The sequence below is a fragment of the Nomia melanderi genome, chromosome 1 (genome assembly GCF_051020985.1).
Source record: "Nomia melanderi isolate GNS246 chromosome 1, iyNomMela1, whole genome shotgun sequence".
Taxonomy (NCBI): Eukaryota; Metazoa; Arthropoda; class Insecta; order Hymenoptera; family Halictidae; genus Nomia; species Nomia melanderi.
In genome coordinates this window covers 11,522,745-11,546,387 of record NC_134999.1, presented here as the reverse complement: position 1 = coordinate 11,546,387, position 23,643 = coordinate 11,522,745, and the positions used below count along the sequence as shown (strand labels likewise).

The 23,643-nt window shown below is 40.0% G+C and overlaps 1 protein-coding gene across 10 annotated transcripts in view; it reads left to right on the top strand.

The window, feature by feature from the left end:
* Ih (hyperpolarization activated cyclic nucleotide gated potassium channel Ih) overlaps nucleotides 1-23,643 on the top strand; it is a 204,498-nt gene that overhangs the window by 40,493 nt on the left and 140,362 nt on the right. For 2 of the 10 annotated variants that reach the window (XM_076369059.1, XM_076369088.1), the window contains exon 1: nucleotides 14,701-17,840. The exons of 3 other annotated variants lie outside the window; for them this stretch is intronic. In XM_076369059.1, coding sequence (XP_076225174.1) covers nucleotides 17,746-17,840 — 95 coding nt within the window. In that variant the 5' untranslated portion in view covers nucleotides 14,701-17,745. Of the gene's footprint in view, nucleotides 1-14,700; nucleotides 17,841-23,643 lie in introns of those variants that run through there. 5 more of the 10 variants (XM_076369065.1, XM_076369061.1, XM_076369069.1 and 2 more) reach the window with 5 other exon arrangements.

Genomic DNA, 23,643 nt, shown 5'->3' with positions numbered 1-23,643 from the left:
GAGGTCAGCGAAGCGGTCCTCGAGGCCTCCTTTGGCCATCGGCAAATTTCGAAAGGGCGCTCGACCTCGTGCGAGGTGGCAACCGGGGCCTCCACAGCTTAGCTACCTGTGCACGTGCATTCGCACACCTCACTGTAAATAGCCGTGCTCCCGTGTGTCTGCGTGTGTCGCATGAGCGACAAGTGCGTCCTCGCGTGTGTGAGAGCGACACAGGAGCCTATTTGAACGAGACTGGCACGATCGAGATGAATTGGAGAGCGACGCCGCGCCGTGAACGGCGAGGGACAATATCTAATATCCGAGAAGGGGTTGCTTCGAGGGCTCCCCTCGTATTGTAAGTAGGTTTTCCTTTTTTTCTTCTTTCTTCCTCCTGCCTTTTTCACTCCTTTCTTTTTTAATATGGTCGCGCCACGCCGCGTCGGGGAACGAGTGGCTCGCGTACGATCAACTGAAAGGGAAGCTGGCCGGGAAGGGGCCGGCTCAATACGTTGCGGAAGGTCAAGCGTCCTCGGAGCCAGACAATGAAGCACTCCTGGACGTGTTCAATGTGTGTCCAGTTTTAGGGTGTACGATGAATTATTTCTTGGCTTGGACTGGCAGCTAGTAGACTAAAGATTTTCCTTGGGTGGGCTGTTTTCGGGAGTCGGCTGGCTAGTGGAGGCTTCTTGTGGGTTTGGATTTGGTAACGATTGGAATTTGTTCAGTTGCTGTTTAGGTCGATTTAGTTGAGATTAGAAATTCTGTGAAATAATTGACTTATGGCAGTAGTATGCGTATTAGTAAGGACGACTGTTGGTTATCTGAACCTTGTCTACTGAATTATCTAGGTGCTAGCTACACGAAACCAAGGCTGAATCATGTTACTCTTATGTAATGTTCGAACTGAGGAATTAAGGTTCAATATTTTTCTTCATTCTCTCAGATTATTAACTTTTAATGACATAAGGAAACTTCTGTGAGAGATTATACATTCTACAGTCTATAATAGACATTACAATATTACAAATGAATCAAAGAAAGATCGATAAAACATCTGGTTATCACAATAAACTTTAAAATTACATTCAGTCTGCATGAATACGACATCAAAGGGATCCACGTGCGTCATCAGCATATGTCCAGTTTTTAAACTGAATTATTCCAACAATCAGTCAACATTATTACATTAATATCATTATTATTACTACTATTGTCCACTGCACTATGCTTTTGTATCATAATCTACCCACTCATTTCCACACGTTAATCACCCAAATGTAATGCAAAAGAAAGCAGTACCACGACAACGGAACATTCTTCATTCTGTCGTGTGATGCAAACGGGTTAAGAATTGCCGCCTTATGCGTCTGAAAACCTATAGTTATCGCAGGGTTGCGCCCAGCGTAGCTTCATATCGACCGCGGCGTGGCACCGTGGGCCCGAAACGTCGCCACGTCTTGGCGGCGGAATGTTTTCCGCCCCCGTTCCGCGAAACTCGCGCCGCGCCGCCGCGAAAATAGAGTTCGTCGGACAAGTTTCGAGTGTATTTGAAATCGGGGCTGGATGTGAAAGCCCCGTGATTTATTTGTCAGACGGAACACGAGATGCGTTCCGCTGCTAATTTTTTGCACAGCGGGAAAGGAGTCTCTCGCTGGACGGTTCCGTTCTTCCGAACGTCGCGACTCTGTTACACTTGGCGATTCCCTCTCTTCATCGAATTTTTTACGCCCACATCGGTGTTTTTCTAATAGATTGATTTGTATTGAATCTTTTGTTTATTAGCGTTGTTCTCTGTATCGTGAGTTACTTTAATTCAATTTTTTAATTCGAAGATTTCTGAGTTTCTTCAAGGATTGTGATTAAGTTTTATCGAGACGTAAGATTTATGAAGGTTCTGCTAATATTTGGAGATTTACATATTTGCTTGAATAATATGTATTTGAGACGACAGATTTATCCAGGTTCCGTTGATATTTAAATATTTAAATTTTTATTTCCTTAATAAATATTTGATGTTTCTATATTTATCAGTATTTCAATATTAATACTTGAGATCTGTGTTTACCTGTGTGAGCTATGGATCAATTAAATTTTTAGTCTAGTCGAACTATGTTTTCTAAGAAATATATGGCGTATTATTATTGTTATATTGTACGAGATATTGAAACCTAAAAATCACTCGAAAAATTACGTATATCACGTGTACGTAAAGAAAATCGTCTATTCCTAGTAACTGCGTCTAACGTAATTTTATATGTACACTGGTTTCGCTAAGGAGATTGGAAAGTAAAGAGATACGTGTGTACGTGTAGTTTAAATATTGGTTTAGGTATAAGGGGGATTAAATTCACAGTTGTCTCGAGCATGTTGGATCTATTATTCTCTTCCCACGGAACGGAACGGGACGTTGGCGTTAACGCCGCAATAATTTCCAGAGGCCGCATGAAAAAGTTCGAAAGAATAAAGGGGAACCGAGAGAGAAGGGCCATTCGGAGCAATTGTCATGCGCGGAAAAAATGTTCGCAAATCATTGTTCCCCGGAGATAAGCTCCTTAAAAGAGGAAAAGGAAACCAGCCCCGCGAGTCTGTTTTCTGGGTCAAAAAGCGCTTTGCGCGGAACTAGACGTTTTGGTGCATCCTGTTATAATTTTCAGTCTCTGATAAGCTTAAAACAGTGGCGCGCGACGCCGCCCTGTGCAAACGTAACTTTTACCCTTGTACCGGGTGGACCGTTTTGTATTCAAAAAAAGAAACATTCCTGTGAACCTCGAATGACTTTTATAAATGCAGCAGATAATTTCTTAATAAGTTTTTGAAAAATACTAAGCTTACCAATTATTAATCCATCTTTCTTTATTATTATTTCTCTATTGTTATTTTTTTCTTCGTTATTAAAAATGCTTGAGTGATCATGATTCTTTAATTTTTTAGAAAATTTTAAATCCCCTATCTTTGACATTTTTTAAATATAAAACAGTGAATCTTCAGATGTTTAGAATGTTTACTAGTATCTGACACTTATCTTTTCTTTATGTAATATAATATAATAACCAGAGAAATTATTTGAAATTTGAAACTCCCCGCCTTTTTCGTACTCAAAGATGGCGGTCGACATTAGAGGATGAAGGCAAATATTATTGAAACAACGTGACGCTTTAAGCTTTCTACAAACGATATATGAAATGATAGAAACATTTTAGATCACTTATGATGATTTACATTACGTCTAGCGCGTATTTCGTCGATCTTCGATATTATTTTATTTCCTTCGGTCTCCCTCTCTTGCAGACGATTAATTTGCCCGATGTCTCCGTCCCGAGTTATTTCTTCGCCACGGAGCAAATCTCTGCTCAACGACTAATGAATTATTTACAGATCCACGATTTCCATGCTGTGCCTTTTGTGATGCATGGTCCTGGTGCATACGTGTTTCTAGACAATTTATGCTTGGTTCGCCGACCGTGTCGAGATCTTACGGGGAATTCTGGATTCCCGAGAAATTTCCGGCGAATCAAAGCTTCCTTTTCTCGTATTTGCTTAAGCCGACCGATATGAAGTGAATGCAGAATGTTCGTTATCCCTGGCAAACGGAAAAGTCGATGATTCTACGTCAAAAAATGGCAAATATGGCGTGACGTGTATTATCAATGGGGCTTCGTTATCGAAAAACTTGGAAATTATAATCCCAACTATCAGTTCATTATTCAATATTTTTATGATCTAACATGGTAGTGCTTTAACCACAAATAAATATGATAATTAAAAAGCTACAATTTTATTACGTATATCTCATAAAATGTTTATTTCTGTTATATTTTCACTGTAATGTCTTGAACTTTATTTCTCTCAAGTCTGTTATAAATAACTTCCATTTTTGTTCCACGAAAAAGTAAACGTTATTATTGCTATTCTCACGCCTTAGGCGAAGAAGCCAAAAAAACTTTCGCGAACGCAACGGCCTCTCCATTGTGCCGTTTCCACCTAAAACTGTTGTAAATTGATGGCTGCCTATTCTGAAGATAGTTTAAAATGGCCGGGACCAGCTTTAGGAACGCTTTGCTTCCGTTCCCTTTCAATTTGGATAAAGTTTCTGTAAGGTTTCTTTTCGGTTTTTGCTCTTTGAAACGGTTACAATGAGCATTGTGGACTGGTAAAGGAATCAATAACTTCGGGGGATCGAATGATGTGTCCTCAGGAAATTGTGGTTTCCGTGAAACGAAGTTCTGCGACCTCCGCGATTCACTTTTCGGCAGTCTGTCGTATAATACAGTCGCACGAACTTTTCTTTATCGAGTCGTGAAAAGAGAATTTCACGCTGAATTATCTGGCCGGTTGTTGAAGAAAATTTCACTAAATATTCACAATTTCAGGGAGAACTGAATCACTTTTGACTCTCCCGTGAATAAACGCCATTGTAACAGTTTCGTTAGCCTGTACGATTGAAAAGGAATAATGAAATTGAATATTTTCCGTGTAATATGATATTTACACGGAATAAACGCACACTTTTCGTCAGTAATTATTTTATGCTCGTCAAACAGTGACGTCAATCAATTGTGGCGCCGCAACAGTTGTTTTAAAATGGTGAATCAAAAAGCAGAAAACGGAAACGCCGGGTCATGACTTCGTGAATGAAACAGGCACGATCATCTCCATTGTATAATTTAAGAATGAAAGGTCAAATGTCACCAACAGATTTTGAATGCTTCGTGTGTATATACACATAATGGATCCGAAAGTTTCTTGCCAAGATACTGGATGCAGAAAGCATGCAACGGTGAACGTGTATTTGTATAGTATCTAAGAGAGATCCGGTGAAAGTAATCGTTGCCAGTAAATGTAGTCTTCTAACGAGTGTGCTAGAATATTCATATTAATATTCAGATATTCAAATGAACATTTGCAAAGACGGAATATATAATTTATATTTCTTTCAATAGATACATTTTAAACTGATTATTACTTATTAATAAAGTATAAGGAAACATGTTTTATTTCTATTATTATTGATATATTAATTTAATTATTAATTCAAATATTAACCAAAATTCAGTGCAATGAGTTTACAATAATTTCAATATGAAATTAGGATTATTTTTTTTCACTACTTTAATCTATTTTCACAATTATCTTTTGTTACAGCATTAATCTTTGTTACGATTATCTTTTTCACTACAAATTTTCGTTAATAGTCGTGTCTCGCTAATCAAAAAAGAAAATGGTCTCACCACAGGGTAAGAAAATTCGCGGCTCGACACGTCGCGATCGGAGAAAACGAAAATACTTCTTCTGTCCATGGAGAAATGTCATTCGTATTTTCCTGTCGATTTTTCGTGATGGTCTCGCCCGCGTGTCGTTCGGCCTCGAATTGTGCCGGTTAATCGAGGCTTTCGCCGCGTTTCGAACTGATATTTCCACTTTGTGGCCTATTTTCCGAGTCCGCAATAAAATCTGATGGCAACCGTGTAACGCCACCTCCGCGCCGATGCGAAACACTGTTTGCTAACAGCGCCGGCCAACACTGTCCGTTAAGATTGTTATTAAAAATTTCATATAAGGAGCAAAATTGCTCTCCCGCGGTGTTGTCTATCGTTAGAAGTCTCTAACTGTAACATTTGGACACTCGCGACGTCCGAGTCTGCCCGATGAAAGTGTGCCAACTGTTTTTGTTCCATGGTAATGTATCGGGTGATCCAATCGACAATTAAATTACTTTCTTCGACTAGAAGATCATAGTTCAGTTAGTTCAATCAGTTTTTACATGGAGGTATTAACGTGAAATGGTCGAAGTGTGATTAGTTCGTGCGACATTTTAGATAAGTGCCTCTGTTATAGCTTCTCAAATTCTATGCAGGTTTTTTCGTGATATTTCAACTACTTATAACACCATGCAACTTAGAAGTAACGAAATAATGTATTCTTAAACACTATCTAATTTCCATAACACAAAGAAAAATTTCTTGTCAATGAATATTGTTAAATAGGGGCTAAAAAATTCCAATTAACCACTGTAAAGCTTCGAGGAAGAAGCATAAAAAGCGTTATTTCTATGAAAAACTGCTTTTTGCGTACAAAAAAAATACAGTGATCGCAAAAAATTCTAAAGTATTGATAATCGATATAGAAAAAGTGAGATCGAGAGAAAGAAAGAGGGAGTCTGAGCTTGAAACGCAAGCTTTTCGCTGATACTTCGTCTAAGCACGCTGTGGACTGTGAACGTTCAACAAGGGAACGTGGCAAATTAATCCTGACTATTTTTTTCTTTTCGTTTCATGCAGTTGCCATGGAATTGAGAACCGTCATGCCGCGAAACACGAAAAGCGTCCGTCACAGAAGCTCGAAACCTCCTGGCCATTTTCTTTGTAAGTCCAACAAAATTACTTTTCCCAGCTTACTTAACCGCGCGCTCATTGGCCTCGGTAGACGCAGCGCTTTTCAATGTTCCCTATTGTCACTAGGATCGAATCGTCTCCCTAGACTCTAGGCTAAGCGTCCGCCCGCGGAGACGGATCGACGAGTTCTCGGACGAGCAGATCCTAATAACGGTACCAATTATTGAAAGCCGCTGTTCTATGCTTGAAAAGTCTAATTACTTGGCTTAACCGTTTGCCCCGGGACGATCCGGGTCAACAAGACGGGATCCAAACAGTTTTACGTTTAACAACGTTTGAAACATTCGCTGCATGCAGGGGTTTAGCCGGTTATATTAATGGCGCTTGATGAATGCGTGGCTTATCTCATTGAATAATCAGGACCACATTGGTGGCGGAGCTTTCATTCGCTGTGTTATCGCTGGAGTATTAGGTATATGTATATAATAATGATAATTCATTGGTTTCAAACAGTGTCCAACCGTGTAGGAGGAATGGCGCAAAATATTGTGTATGTCGAACAATCATTGATTGTCAAATCGATCATAGTCGAATGTTGAAAGAACAGGTGTAATTCGACAAAACATCGATTGATTGTCAAACAATCACATACCGTCACAAATCGCTGCAAATTTTCTCAAATCTTCAAAGGCAGTGTCATACTGTCGTATTAAATTTCATATAATACAATTGACTAGAACATACAATATTAAAACAATAGTTCAGTATTAACTCTTTGTTTAAAGTGTCCGTACTTTTTTGTTTCTAATTTTATCTATTCGAGAATTACAAGGAATTTGGAAAGAATAGGTACTTCGTTTGCCATTCACAAAAGCATATCATATTTATCCTAATTTCATTTTCTGGGGTCATCTGGAATTATTGATAGAAAATTCTATAGTTAATATTGATTTATATAAGTATAGATCGTCAAAGGAGAGAATCCAATTACTGTCAGACGAATCTGTGTCACAGGTTAATTAATTTGATTACCTTTAAGAACGATTAATTGCAGTTTAAAATATCATGATACGATTTACCGAATTTCCCATTGCATAGTTCACAATATTTATTATGCAGAGGCTCGTAATTAAAGAATCGGCCGCGTTCGTGAAATTTGATTTACTTATCGAGCGGCGTGAACTGTTATAAACGCTTCTGTGGGTCACCGATGGCCCACGAAATAGGACATGGCATAGTTTTCAGGCCAAGTAGTTCACTGTGACTGTGAAATTACATTCACTTATCATCAGAATGTTCCGAAGTTTTCTGTATGTTATCGGTCACCCACGCGGCGCAATACAGGATCATATGTTTGTTTAAACTGTTCATTACCGTTCCGAGACTTCGTTTAATTATTCCAGTTTCTAGAAATGTTATCCATCACGGGAAGAATATTTCCTTTCACGATAAACACCGTATAAAATAAGCTTCCAGACTCAAAATACTTCTGAAAGAAATGAAATTTAATTTTTCATACATTTGTAAAACAAGTCATTATCGTTCAATAGAAAGAGTACTGTTCAACTTCGCAGAAATTTTAAATATTTTTATGATGAATTAAAAATTAACTGATTTAGCATAAGATCAAAGAACAGTAATCCTATAGATTTTTAAAGAATATTTATCGTTTAGAGATTGAAAGTTGAATATTCTTTTGTTATTCAATTTTATTACACAATCTCGGTATTATATAACTTCGATCAAATGAAAATCAGGTTTAATAATGATCGAGACCTTGCGACGCTGTTACTAAGGTTAACTGCAAAGTAAATACCTGGTACCTGGGGCACTTTGAAGAAAGAAAACGGAAGTTATTTATAATTGAACCGCGGATTTCACTCATTTATAGCATACGTCAATATAGACGATGTGTAGCACGCGATAAAAAAATACTCGAACTGCCGTCATAACACTTTATTTATAAAACATTATTCTATATTAGAGTGGTCGACTTCGAAGTGGTTCTCCTTGAACAGCTGCGCTGCGTTGCCAATGCCTTTTCAACTTTCGGAATCTCTCGACCACTTTAAGGGATTGATTTTAGATCGGCCTTTACATTTCGTTTTGTTTCTTCCATCTTCGAAAGTGACGCCCTTTTAACAGACTTTCCAGCCGCGGGTGGAAAAAGTCAGGAGGACCTGAGCCAGGTCAACATGGCGAACGGTGGATAAGGACGATTTTGTTTTTCGGCCAAAAAACATTGGAGGGAATGAGAAGTTGCTGGATTAGCAAAAATATACTCCATAATTCATCCGGGAAACGGTATTCTCAAGTGGACACAAGAATATTCACTTAATAACACGTACCATTCGATATTACAATACTTTTAAATATTTCAACCCATCATCTATAACCTACAATAATGTCCAATCTTCAATATTCACTGTCCTCTTAACAGTGTAAAATAACTTCCAATTACACAATCCAGAACCACCTTTCCTCCTACCCATGACAAACAATAAACCATCAATATCAAATCAAACCCAATATTCCTCGAAACACATCTGCAAACCCAAGGAAAAGGAGCCATTCGAAAATTATGTAATCCGTAGGGGGGTCAGAATTCTCCGTAGGTCACGTGCCAATTACCCCCTCCAAATAAACAAAATACACCAGTCAAATAATTCAATGATTCAAATACAAAGATCCTAAAACGAAAGAACATTAAGAATACATCGCGTCTAATTTCTTCGAGGTGCAAAAACATATTAATTTCGATCGACGATCCTCCCCCAGCATTTTGCTTGTTGGGCTTGTTTCGTTGCGACGGGTTCGGCACCGACGCCATTTTTACGTTCAATATTTCCTCGCGACTAGATGTCACCCGTTACTCGGCGACCCTCACCCCCAGCGACTTGTGCCGCCCACCGTGCGATAGCGCCACTGGCATGTTTCCAATTTCCACGAGGCTGCTAGGGCTCTTTGTTCAACCGTCCCCGTCCTTTCCAACCCCCTTGGCTGGTTCCATGGCTGGTTTCTTGCTTCGATTTTGCGTCGCTAAATTTATTCGTCGTCACTTCGACCTTTTCGGTCGTCGTCGTCGTCTCGGCTATGATACACGGAGCCCCGTGTAGATTGATGGAAAGTAAAAGTACCCTAACGAGGTCAGTCTGCCGCCCCCTCTCACTCCGAGCTACGCGAATCGGTTACGCGGGGATGGTTACGTAACTACGGGGAAGGAATTTCGGGAACGCTGGACACTATCGAATTCCTCTTAACACGTTGCCAACCGCGTGTTTTTCGCAGGTGTGCCGTAAAGGAATTAACCCTTTGCGAGAGGGCATTCTTGGTCGCCATTTGATTTAGCACAGCTTGATTGTAAAATTAAGATTTCGATATTCAATTTTGTATAATGTACATTTCGTACGTTTTGTCTCTTGATTTATGCTTTATCTGTTGACATGCTGACGTAGGGTGGTTTTTTAATGAATTCATCGTCGAAGTTGTTTAATGTTTTCGTAATGCCTTACGATCAACAAGGAAACAGATTTTTTATACACATTTATGACTGTAACATATTAATTGGTATATTGAATGATGAACGATTACCATTGACGACTGATCTTGAAGAAATACGTTGGAATGTGCTAAATAGAGGATCTAAACGGCTCGTTACGGTTGTCATAGAATTTGCACGTTGTGCAAACAACGCTGCTTTCAACGCGACGTGAATCACACTGTTTCGTGCTACTATTGAGAAGTTTACGAGATACGTGTCGCAGTCTAGGTTATTCTTTTGACTCGTTGAACATTTGATTGATCATTCGCTAGGTAATAGTACTCTTCTCTGTGTCTCTACTGGCGAAGCTGTGATTTTAAATGCGTCGTAGAATCTTTATAGAGCTCTAGCAGTAATATATAGTTACGGACATATGACGTTTCAGTCTGGATCAATAAATAATTTGAAATGTTTTCTTATATCCTTCGCGAATCCCCGGTTCCTATGAATGAATAATCTATGATATATGTCGTTAACATGGCAAGAGTTAAATTGAAATAAATTGAAAAATATATACTCATCTTCGACATTTCGTATCATTTATTATTGCGATTATTTATATTCAAATGACGAATTGAAAGTCTAATGAGTTTTTCATGCAATGCGAAAAATATTATTTACAAGGTACCCTATAATCTTTCGCTTAATGGATTATACACGGAGACTGATTTCTTTCGCGAACTCCTAATGCATCGTATGAATGGATAGTTTCCTCTATCAATTCTTCATCGTTGTGTCATCACAATGACATTCCCGGTGTGCATCCAGTTCGCAAATACGCCTGGACGTTATGCAAAGAAACGGGTATCGCTTACGAAATCGATGACGTAACGCAAGATCTCGAATGGAAATCGCGCAGCTAGGAAATTAAAAGTAACAAGGCCTCGCGCGGCGATTGGTAATACAATGGTTCTTTTCATACACTTCACGTGCTGAACGATCGATTAATTTCTATTTTCAAAATTGTATCGAAAAATTCCAATGTTCAGATTCTGAAATCCTAATATTTTTTTATTCCTTCCAAACCCTTCATTATCTCGAATCTTAATATTTTATATTTTCTCCAATTTCTACGTTCTCCATTTTCTCGGATAATGAACGTTTTAAAATATATTTCCTCTTATTTCAGGAAATATTTCACAATACTTTTGACTATATAAGAAGTTCTTCAAGTTCGAATTTTTCGTTTCTTAATACTAAAAATTAATAAGGATCTCAAATGTCGAATTTTAAATAAAAAGATTCAAGAATGATTCGTAAATTACTTTGCGTCGATGAAACTGAAAATTTAGACATGTCAACCACCTTTTGATTCCTTGGTGAACGCCTTAATTGAGCAAAAACTCAAGGATCCGTTTGCCGGATAAATTTTGATAGTCCTCGGGTTATCGTGGGCGCGCTTGACCTTAGCACTGATTGGTCGATACCTTAAAATAGCGTCGGCGAGGATCTGATAACACGGCTTATTTATAAATCTGACTCAACATTTTCGTAGCCGTGCACGGCCGCGCTGCTATTCGGTTATCTTTTCCGCCATTACTTGATGATCCATGTCATTGAGACATCTGCGGCGCGAGAGGTGTTCTTCTCAATCAATCAACCCTTTTCTAAGTAACGAACCATGGGAAATTACATGAACTTCATAACATTCTTGTATAATTGAATTTGTTCTAATCTAGTTTTGAAATAGAATGTTTTCTAGTTTCTTTTTCAAATAAAATTCTTTCTAATTTAATAGCCAAATACATTTCTTTTATTTTCGAAACTTTATCTTGCAAATTTTTGTTGGTGTTAATAACGACGCATAGTGTTAACTAGGACAATGAATTAATATCTTAAACTGTCTCGAATGAATAAATATAATTTGATTAAACTGGAGACAGTAAAATAGAACCTTACATTTCATTGATTAGCCTCCCATAAACATCGGAATAACGAAATCCGTGGGGCGCCATAAAAATCAGAGCCGTAGATAAAAACAGATTCATCCGTTAAAAGGTTTATTAAAGTGGAAATAAAATAAATACTTCATCAATCATCGTTCAAACATCACGTACATTTAATTTCATTTCAATTTCATTAGTGTCCCCCAACGACTGCAGATTTTATGCATTTATGGAACACATGCGTATGTAAAAACAGCAATGAATAAAAAGGAAGGATATACATGAAGATCAATAACGATTTCATCATCATATTAACTCCGTCATGTAACTGATCAAAGTAAATTTCTTCGTGATTCTAATTTCACTTGAGAAAATCAATTGAAAATAGAAATGTTCATGAAGATTCACAATTTAATCTTCATATACGACTCATATGGAACGACTTCATTTATCTTTGATACGCCCACGTTAAAATGAAATAAAATTCATGTGAAAATTCTTGTGATTCAAGAAAAAAATATATATATACGAATTTAAATATCTGTTTCAGATCAATTATTATACAGAATTAAATTTCTCTGTCATTCGAAATACCAACGATGCATAAAACAAATTCAATATTTTCTATGAAAATTCATCAAGATCACACAGAAATGATCAAATAAACGAGTTATAATGAATTACTATGAATTTAATCAACACATGTCTCTACATTCTCGAAAGAATTCACGTTGAATGAGAAAGCAGGATCGATACGAATCGATCGGACGTTTTTCCACGAGAATCTCGGCCGTCCTTGGTCGAATTATTGTGCGGCAATGAATGGTTCGCGCGAGGAGTATCTCGTTGCCGCCTCACGAATCTATAATTGGAACAAGAAAGTCGATGGTTCTCTTGTTGTCTTTACGCCTGCATTGTTATTTAAGTCAATGGAGTGGAGAGGCACTCGCCGGTAGACAAAGAAAGTTCTGTCTACGCGACCAGCTGGCATTGAGTGTATTTGTCCGCAAATATTTCTTTATTTAATGCTCATTCTCGATCGGCGTGTCTCCGATAGGGGTCTGTCCCTTATTTACAAATGGCGGATCGCCGGACTACGAATCTTGTCTGTCGTATATAAATATTAAGCGCTACATGTTGATTTGTTGAAAGAAAATTAATCGGTAATTTATTTAAAGTCATAGTCAAATGAAAATTATAAACTGTGGTACTCGAGCAATTGTATCGCGTAACGAACTATATGCATTTTTCTAATCATTAAGTATTCATTATTATTTTAAACAGAAAGAAATTTTTAAAAGTTAATTCTTGCATAAGAAAGTAATTTTATGTGATCCTTTGCAACAAGTATTTACCATTGATCGTTTACATTAATTTCCTGAGATTGTAAATTCAAATTGTTTACACTTACATTTTTAAATTCATTTCTCTATAATATAAGTGTTTTGTTTAAATAAAAATACATGGAAAATATAAGAACAAAATAAATATCTCAGCTGATTCAAAAATGAATTCATTGTTTAAGTTGGTTACTTATTGTCAAGCTAAGGCTGCATATGTAAAACAAAGCTCACAGAACACTCGTAATCGTATAAAAACGAGTTCTACTTTCGTATTCATGAATGAGACAATTACAGATTACTAAGCCACTGGCATGAGCACAATTAGTGCAGCCTATATTCGTCGAATGCCTCGAATTTGGGTTTCTGTGCAGCGTGTATAACGTTGTTGCATCTGATTGTGGGTTAAAGCGCGCGGTACGATGCAATTAAAAATTATATCGAACATCGTTGCACAACAAAACTTCCCGGCTCTGTTCGTCCGTATAAACGGGCAGAGATATAGCCGGTCGGGTGCACGTGCACCTGGTGAACTTTCAGAATCGATTACCTCGGGAATAAAGCGTCGTACAAGTCTTTTCAATAGTGTTTTTCAATTTTTCGGGTCGTACGTGCCGATTTATTGTTCCCCATAAATTGTCGTAGAAAAGACTCTGTTCGTTAAATTTTCTACGTACTTATATGTTCAAATTTGTTGCAAAAGGATTGCGGAGAACGAAAGTTTCAAGGGTTTTGTCCTTAAAATATTCGTTACTGTAACAAAAAAATAAAGCTATCGTATTTAATATTATTTTCTTTAAACATTAACCCTCGTGCATTGTTCACATCAAATTTAACTAAAATCCTAAACTTATACAGTATATTTTGCACCAAACTCTTCATAGAATCACCAGCCGAAAGTTAAAGAAGCAATTTTAAGACAACATCGTAAAAACTCTGAATCCAAAACAACCGAGAGAAAGTTCCATTCACACACACTTCGCATTCACCGATTCAATCGTGCAATATCTCATAAACCAGAATGCATACATTAAACTTTACGCCCTCGTTTAACAGAACTAAACGTGTGCACAAGTGAACGACTTAACAAATAAGAAAACACATAAACTCGGTAACGATACTACCAGCTGAAAGATGCTGTTAGAATCCGCCCTCCCATCGAATAGCTCCATAAAAACGTGCCCATCCACAGGCATCCGCTGAAATTCCTATCAATCAATTCCAGCAGCGAAACCTACATCCCCGAATCTTGCCCAAATGAATCCACCCACCGAAAAACCCTCGCTTCGCCAGCAAATCCTCCAAATCTCCTTTCCAGTGAAAGCGAATCGCGATTGCTCGCCGCGGTTATACATTAATTCATCAGCCAAAAATCATCCGCAGCGAACGGGACCTCATTAGCGGCATCTTGAGCAAGGACCTCGACCTTCCGCTGCGCGACGCCATGTTTCTCCCCGCGGGTCGCGCGCCCGCGCTATCCGAACCCGGACGCGCACCGAAAACGGAACGCGAGGAAGGGAAAAAGAAGGGCGCGCGCGGCAGAGAGTAAAATCGGAGAGGGTTGAAACCGTTGGTAGGGGTCGTGGTGTCGGCGCGCAGTCGCGGGGCCGCTCGATGCCGTCGCCGAGGAGGTAGTCATCGAGGAGGGCGACGGGTTCTCGCCGCGTATACACGTATATATGGAGGCGGGAGGAGCGGCGGCTCCAGGATCGCGTGAATCGGTGACGGTTACGGGGTGAGAGACAGAACCGGAAGTGCCGAGGAGAGGCTCCGCCAGTGAGGAAGCCAGTTCGCGATCGCCCGGTCCCCGGAAGACCGTTCATCCCGCGGAGGAAACGTCGCCGCGCGACATAACCTCGCTTCTTCTCTCCACCTCGGACTTTCGTTGATCGATCGCCGGACAACGGGTGCCGGCACACCGAAAATAATACCCGGGTCGTTTTCTACTCGCGTGAACCATGAAACGGACAAAGTTTCGTGGCGTAAGGACCACCGACGGAATTTCTAGGTCGATCGACAGCGCGTTGGCGTACCCGAGCAACGGCGGCGGCGCATCGATCGCGCGGCAATCGATGGGCACCGATCGTCGACGCGGCCTGGCCAGCCGCTTCTTCCGGGGGAACCGCCGCGCGGCCCCCTGAGGAACACGCCGTGAACCGAGTCAGACGGCAGCGTGGTTCCGTGATCGATCCCCCACGGTAATATGACCTTCGAGTCACGTGTGCCCGCGCGCAACCGACACGCAAGTCCACAGACACACCGGAGCGCCGCGAGACGCGGGCTACTGGACATCGATCATTGGCGCCGCGGGGGTAGGCTGGCGGTGGACGAGCAGGTCGCGGAGGCGACAAGGATCGGGGGAGCGGGGGACGGTTCTTTGGAATCGCGCGCGCCCCGCGGACGGGAACTTTTCGCCCGCTGACGAGGGGGATTTCCTTTCCGGTTTCCTTCCGGTCTAGGGGCCGAGCGAGGCGACACACTGCCACGGCTGAGGGACAGACAGAGAGAAAGAGAGAGAGAGAGAGAGAGAGAGAGAGGGAAGGGATCGATAGCGACTCGCGGGAAACTTCGGCGAACAGGATGGGACCGTGAATAATACCGATACACGAGCGATGGCGGCTCGCCGTTGACACGTTCGCCCCCGCGAGACCGACGCTACGAACGCTTAGTGGACCGACATTTTTCACTGACTCGAGCACCGTCCATGTTCCTACCGTACACCCTTTCCCTGCGGTCCCTTCGGTCTCTCTTTTCCTCTGAATCGTTCCGTTGAGCAACCAAGGATCGTACTGTGACCGGTTTCACGGGCAGATCTAGGACATCTAGACACGTGGGGGACCCTTTCGTGATCACAGTGAGGACTCGGTAGCCAACGGTCGATCCAGTTACCCCGAGGTGGCTCGACGATCACCGACAGTGTTCCGATTTAATTCGTCGACGACTAGCCTCGATGAACTGTGATCGCTGTTATTCTTTCCCTTTCTGTTAGCCAGCGAGTTCTATTTCAGTAAACGGTACCCCGTGTGTTCCGAAGTTGAATGACGTCGCACGCGGTAGCCATTTCTTGTCCAGTGTCCGAGTCGTGACTGTTAGGTCCAAGGAACATAGACATCCTGCGAATCCTTCGTCGCGGCGATTCGAAGACGATGCCACAACGGAAGACCGTCCCGTTAACAGTGATTCGCTATCGCTGAGCTGACTCGGAACAATGGCAACCGCTCGAACTCCGAAGCCTGGACACCCTACATCCATAAGCTAACAGTGAAGTGCGTCTACGTGCGTCGGGTGCAAAGGAGAACCCACGAACAGCTTCATAGGTAGCAAACCAAAAAGAGACCGTTGGAGTCTCTCAAATCAAAGACTGTCCGCCTCCATCCGCTCAATAATCCGTCTAACCACCCAAAAATCAATCAATACGTCCGACCCGGGTGTTGATCGATCGATTGATTGAATGAATCATCGTCCGAAACCAGAAAGGTGACACGCTGAAGCAGAAGAGCTTACGAATATTCAGTCCGTTTTCTACTCGAGCAGGGTTTTCTATTGAATAAATAGCTTCTCTAGCTAGCCTAACTTTCGTTCTACCTGAAAGAGATCCATAGCGCGCGGTATTATTGAATAAGGCGTTTCCGTCGAAACCTTCTAGTCCGAAAAGCAAAAGAGAAAATCATAGTGTTCAGCGAGTAACGCGCGAAAAGTAAGGGTGAATCGGTTATGGTGAACACTGGTTCACGGCGTAGGTGTCGGAGTCGCAAGCGATCAACGCGCAAGCCCGGTGCCTTGGCTACCGAGACGCGTATACCTTGGCCGACGACAACGTCGCCGCGTGCGGGAGGGCGCAGGGGTGGCCGCGGAACGCGCGTATCAAAGTTTCGCGGCAGGCTTGGAATAGAATGACCGTTGGAAAAAATTCCGTGTCACTCGCGGCCGATCGTTGGGACGGTTTACAGTGGTGCAAGGTGAACGGGAGCCGACCGGCGCGCGGCGGACACCGGGAACGTGACGGTCCCGCGACGAACGGCTACGCCGAGACAGAGAGAGACACGTAAATCGGCGATGTTCGGTTCATTAAAATCAATTCGTTGGCTGTGCAACTCGTTCAGCACTTAAAACTAGCTAACTTAGATCACTTTCGAAGAACACGAAGAGGGAAACTTGAACCGTACGAGCGAGCGGGTGAGAGAGAGAGAGAGAGAGAGAGCGAGAGAGAGAGAAAGAGAGAGAGAATTATTTTTGCTACGTACTTTCTAGTCGAGATACACGTGATTCGATCACGTCTACAGTGTTCTTGCTCCCTTCGAAGATTTAAGAGATTCCGTAGGGAAAGAGAGGAAGATTGGATCAAAGAGGCTTCACGGATAGATCGGCAACGCCGAGATCCCTGGCGTCCGATCAGAACCCGGTCCGCGGGTTCCGGACACACGTGGCTAACTCAACATGTCGTTCCGACATATCCTGCGGAAGTGCATCGACAAAACGCGACGGATCATCGGTCACGCGCTCAAAAGATGAATAACCGTTCCGGTCGCTAATTGGGGATCGTTGTTCGAGAATGAAGCGGATTGGGACTAGCAGCAGCAGCAGCAGCAGGTGATCACCAGGATATTTCTTGGGGGAAAATTGAGTGACGGAAGAGAAGATTGACTGCTAGGGGGAGAGAAAATAAGATGACGAAGTACGGATTGGCCAGGCTGGCGCTCTGGAGGCCTAGGAGACCGATCACGTCGCAGCCGGTGAACCACCAAGAGAACAATCCTCTGATGTACGCCGATACCAAATTGTTGTATGTTTGTCCTAGACAGAGATAGAGAGAAAGAAAGAAAGGAAGAGTGAGAGAGAGGGAGAGAGAATGAGGGGATTGGGGGTGAAGAGGAGAGAAAGTGAGGGAGAGAGAGATATTATGTATAGCGCACTGTTGTCGCTGACACTGATGCTGGGCTTCCGCAGCTAAATGGCGTGTGCTTTTGGTGTTCACCGATGATACCGCCGTCTTTTTTTGTACAGTTTGGTTTTCGAGAAACGAATAAAGCCATCGATGTCCCCGGTTTTTTTCGTTGTCGCTTGATTCCCGCTTGCATTCACGCGACAGAGCTGAAGGGGGCACGGGCGAGGAAATGAGAAGCCTGACCGGTTGATCGTGCTGGGAATTGACTAGGTTGGTTCTGTCGGGTAACGAAGAAACAACAAAATTTATTTTCTTTTCGTTTGTCTATTTATTTGTAATTCTTCAATTCTTTTTGTTTTTTAATTTTTGTTTCCATTTTCATTTCTCTATTTTTTCTTCCTCATTTCATTTTAATCTTTGATGCTGACCGTAAAGGTATTTTGAACTCCGAAGAACAAATATTTCTAGTTCGAACGAAATGTGGAATTGTTTGGATCAGTTACCATAGAAAAGTTCGAAGAGTGAGGTTAGGAAAAGGAACATTTTTCACCGATGCTTTTATTGGAGTTCATTAGATTTTTATTAGATCTTTATTGCACACGGCACCGAAGTCAGAATCAATAAGCCAGCGGTTGGGTTACATGGTTTTCGGTAAACAAAGATTTGAATTGTTAATGGACGATTGTATCTATTTTTAATGAATTATGCATCGGGAGAATTGGCTGTTCGGTTTGATCGATGAACGAAGGTTTCTTGTTCCGATAATTAGAAGGCGATTCGAAGCTCTTTTTTACTTTTACTTTTCTACTTCGCTAACGGAATTCATTTAAGTTCTAAAAAAAAGATCTCACCATGATACCTTCTTACAGCTGTCACAAAAATTTGTTGAAATAATGATTTTCCGTTGTTTCATTCAGCTCTGCCGCCGCACACAGTCCCAAAAAATCATCCCTATCCTAGAATACGTGCGTGTACAGTAGTGCTCAAATGATTCGTGCCGGCCCATAGTAAAAACAGCTCAAAGCAGCACGAATCAGTTGACCGCTAGGTGCAGCGGCGCTTTGTTTGTTCGCTTTGTGTGTCTGCAGCGTTTCGAAACAAAAAACATTTGCTGAAAGCTGAATCGAAAATGGGCACGCTAACGATCACACGCATGTAGATCCGTGGACGATTCACCGCGATAAAAAGAAAAAAATACAGAAAAAGAAAGAGAAAATCAAAGAAAAAACGACAATCCCCGTGAGTACGCAATCACCGATCGAAAAGCCACCCCTTTGGCATTTCGACGCGAGGTGACGAAATGTCACGAAGGTTGAGCAGGGGAAATGACGCAGTATGTAACCACGTTGCGCCCTCAATTTATCTATACGTTCAAAATATTATTAAAAATAACTAGGAACAGGTAGACTAATCACAGATATTTAATAATATTCTTAAATTCAAATTATCTTAAACAAATCTAGAAGCCCTTGCCCTACGATTACTCTGATAATTTCGTTAAAACTCGTTATCAGTAATTCATTATAAACAAACAAGAATTCCACGTTCACTTGGAGGCGCAATAATTAATAACAGAAAAGGTAGTAACATAAACACGTATGAGGATAATCGAATTTTAAGAACGTAATTACAACTTCATCCAAATTTGCATTACTATGATATCCAAGAAAGTTTCACTATTTCATAAAACTGTAATAATAATAAATGTGCTGATAATAAAAAGATGAACAAATTTAGAGTATATCCAAACGTATTTATGTTACAATCCAATATTCGATTCGAATACAGGAGAATCGAGTACCATTTATTTTTGCCGACTTTCGTTTAAGATCATTCCTACGTGTTTGACACGATGTTCTATGACAAGGGGTTAAAAGAAAGAGGAGGACACGCACCGTTCCGTGGATAACGGATCTTTCGCAAGTGGGACACGAAAGAAAAAAGGTTTTCGGAACGATTTGTCGCGAGGACGATTGACGAGCGGGCATTATTTAGGGGGCGCATGAGATCGCGATCGCTGGTACTGCCCGTCGAGTCGATTACGTGGCTGGCTGACATTCATTTTCCCCGTTCGATGGATAACGTCGCTGAGAAATATGATTTGCGAGGCCCGATCGTTCCTCTTCGAGCAAGGTTTGTGGGTGGTTGATCGTTGATTCAGGGTTTGTTTTAGTTCGCCTCGGGTCGATCGTGGATCACAAGTCGCGGTTCAACTTATATCTCCAGTCGATACTCGGCTCTCAAACAATTACCTATCGATTGTTATGTAATTGGTGTTCATTTATTTCTTTTACGTATTTCATAGTAATTGACGGGCTGCTGATCTATATTACAAACGAATGAAAATTTGGAATGAATATATCGATAGCTTAATGATATTAATAAGTATAAGTGGACGTAAAAAGAGTAAGGAGAAAGATCTATAATGAATATATTAATATATTAATCTAACGTGTACTCTGAATGCGAAGGATTTACAAGCATTATATTTAGAGTATTTAGTAATCGTGGTATTACAAATAATTATTGTTTAATGAAGTTCTACAATATTACATAACGATGATATATCAATAACGATGCAATTGGTAGATGATAAATAATTATGTATCGCTGTCTCTGTATTTGTTGTAAGTGAAAATAATAAGTTTTTTCGACGAACAGAGGTTGGTACGAAGAAGTTTCATATCATGTTTTCCAATCTAATTTTTTTTTTATTTTTATTGGAGTGGACACGAAGAGGTCGAATCATTATTTTTGCATTTCACAAATTCAATTCCCAAGCGGAATTGGGATTGTATCAAAGGTCGAAAACTATATAGGCTGCGGATATAAATTTCCATTTTCATTGGTTAATTAACCGAAACCAAAATCCATGGAAAATTTGTTTTGTGTATCACAGGGTTTGCAGAGACAATGTCTAGTAAACATTCAATTTACGACCGCGGACGTTTTAAATATGAACTATTGAAATTATGCCTCTGAACTGACTTTGTGACATTTTTTAAATTCAATTTCAACAGAACAATATTTAAAAAATATTAATGAAATCATCTCTTAAACGGTACAGTAGAATTAATTAATCCTGACGGTCATAGTTATTCAGATTAACTAGATTATCATAATATTTGCATAAAATTCTAACCTCAAGTATGTTGTATGGAGAAAACTTGTTAAAATTATATAGAGTAAAATAATACATTTTTTTTAGTTTATGTATATTATAACAATTATATTTAATTAGTTATTCTTTACAAGATTTAAATGGATGAAAAATATGAAAAATTTGATGGAGGATGTGCTCTCGAACGTGGTAAGTAAAACTGTAGTTTCTACATCGATATTTGCTATAAAGCTTCAGTACGGGTGGGTGAAACATCTATCAAATTGATGAACACCGTCATACGCGCAAAATAATTGAGCTATAATCCAAGTCCTCGGTCAACCAAGGACGTTCGATAAGTCAATTTTCTTCATTTCCGCCTTTCACGCCTCGAACGTGTGATATTTTTAGGATAATAGCGGAAAAAAAAGATGTACGCCAGCGATTCTACAACCCTTTATCTAATCTTGCATTCACGATTCCTAGAAAATTACTGGTAGAGCTCTTCACTCTCGTGTCATTTTCGATCGGGCAATCAATTTTTAACTTTAGAACCAGCATTCAAAATTGTTACACATTCGTGTTACAGTGCAGTCGTAAAGTCAGCAATAATTTTTCCAAAAAAGGAAACGTAAAGCTAATCTTCTATTCTATATCCCATCATAATAATTTTCCCAAGGCCAATTCTTATCGACTTCAAATCTAATATAAATTAATTAAACTTACCAATCGTCAAACTGCTAATTTTGTTCAAATAATAACCTATTATATTACCAATTACTTGAAACTATCATATTTCAACAGAAAGTCTGACAAAACAGAATCAGCAGAAAGTCAAACAATTATCAATTCGAGTATCCACAAACTGCCATGTAAAAGTTTACATTCGCATAAAGGTCGCGAATAGTGTTAATCCGGAGCAATGATCTAGAGAGATCATTAATATTCTGGACAATGAAGATTTTATACCCCCAGAGAAATTCGCAAATCTCTGATTAGAGGCGATCCCCGGTGCAAATGTCTACGTTGAATTCTATTTTCGAGTTCAATTTACGAGAACAACACGCCAGGGCAGACGCATAAACCCGGATGATTACCTTTATATGGTCACACAGCATAGCACCGTAAAGTCAACAGGCATTATTAGCGTGTCCCGCAGCTCCGGGGACTCTTCTGGCAGCCCAACAGCTCTGAATGATACTGGAAGGTACACAGAGGACGATAAAAATGTTTACCGGGCCGATTTATGCCACGCTACCCCTCACATTTGCCGAAAGCAAGGCTTTTGTCTCTCGCGTGCATGGTCTTTTTACTTTCCACCTATCCTTTACCATTCGATTCGCAGCTGCTTAATTAATTAAAAATAATTCATGGTTAATAATTTGTCAGAAGAGGAAGATATTTCACATTTACAATGGAACCTAAATGTCGATTACTGGAAAATGAGAAAATATGAATATATGGATATAAATAAGAATTTCGTATCGAGTTAAACGGAATTAATAATATTGACTTCTGATTAATTAATAATATTTAACTTCTGTTTGAATTTTTTGTGGTGCGAACAGTTGAATATGGAAAATTGGAATTTAGGAGAATGGTTAATATAAATAGAAATTTGATGTAGTTTATACACTCGGGAAATGATTATTTAATTAATGTTGTATATTTGAGTTAGAAATAACGAATGATATGAACAATATTGATATTTATTATCTTGTGTCTGATTTCATATTGTAATACTAATCTACTTCTAAGTGGATGTTGATGAACCGATCGATGGAAATGACAATTTTCATTCGGTACTGTCAATAGTATCGGAGAAACGATTAGGCAATTAATATTACGTAATTCCGAGGAATCTGAAATCCACCAAGGATGTTGATTGATTTATCTAGGGAACTAGATTGTCCGACTGAGTCGTTCTAGGAAACGTCTCTCAATAATTTCCGTGGCGGGCATTGATTCGGTGAAAAATTCACGAAGATTCTTCGAGCTGTGATGCATAAGACGCCTAAGTTGTTCTATACACAGTGAAAAGTCATGGGCAAGCTGTTTCACACACAAAATATACACAGGCGTGTACGTATTGTTCACTCGCACCTTGCTGGCAACGATAAAGACTTTCTTTACGTTCGCTGAGGGATAGTACTGAAATATTTAACACTTGGTATTCGTATCTTTACTAATCCATTCAGCACCGAATTTAATTGAATCACGTCAAGAAATCATAGATTTTAGTAAGAAATTATTAAACTAATAATTACAGATTTTAATTAAAAATTGAATTAAAAAGGTTGAGATATTTGCCACGATGATACCTTGTTCGCGAGATTTTCGCGGTTTTAGCTATTTCACGCGTAAAGGAAACTCTACTAATTGCAATCATCTTCTTCGTTATATGTAAATATACGATAATTTCAAATAAATTGGAAGAATTAAGTTTGCCAGAGAACACAAAATCCAAGCACATCGAAGTAATTGCAAATAGTTCTCGTCAGCTATTGCATGTTCCAACAGATTGCAATATCACAACACAGATATATTAATCATGATATTAATTACATTTACTATCGCCTA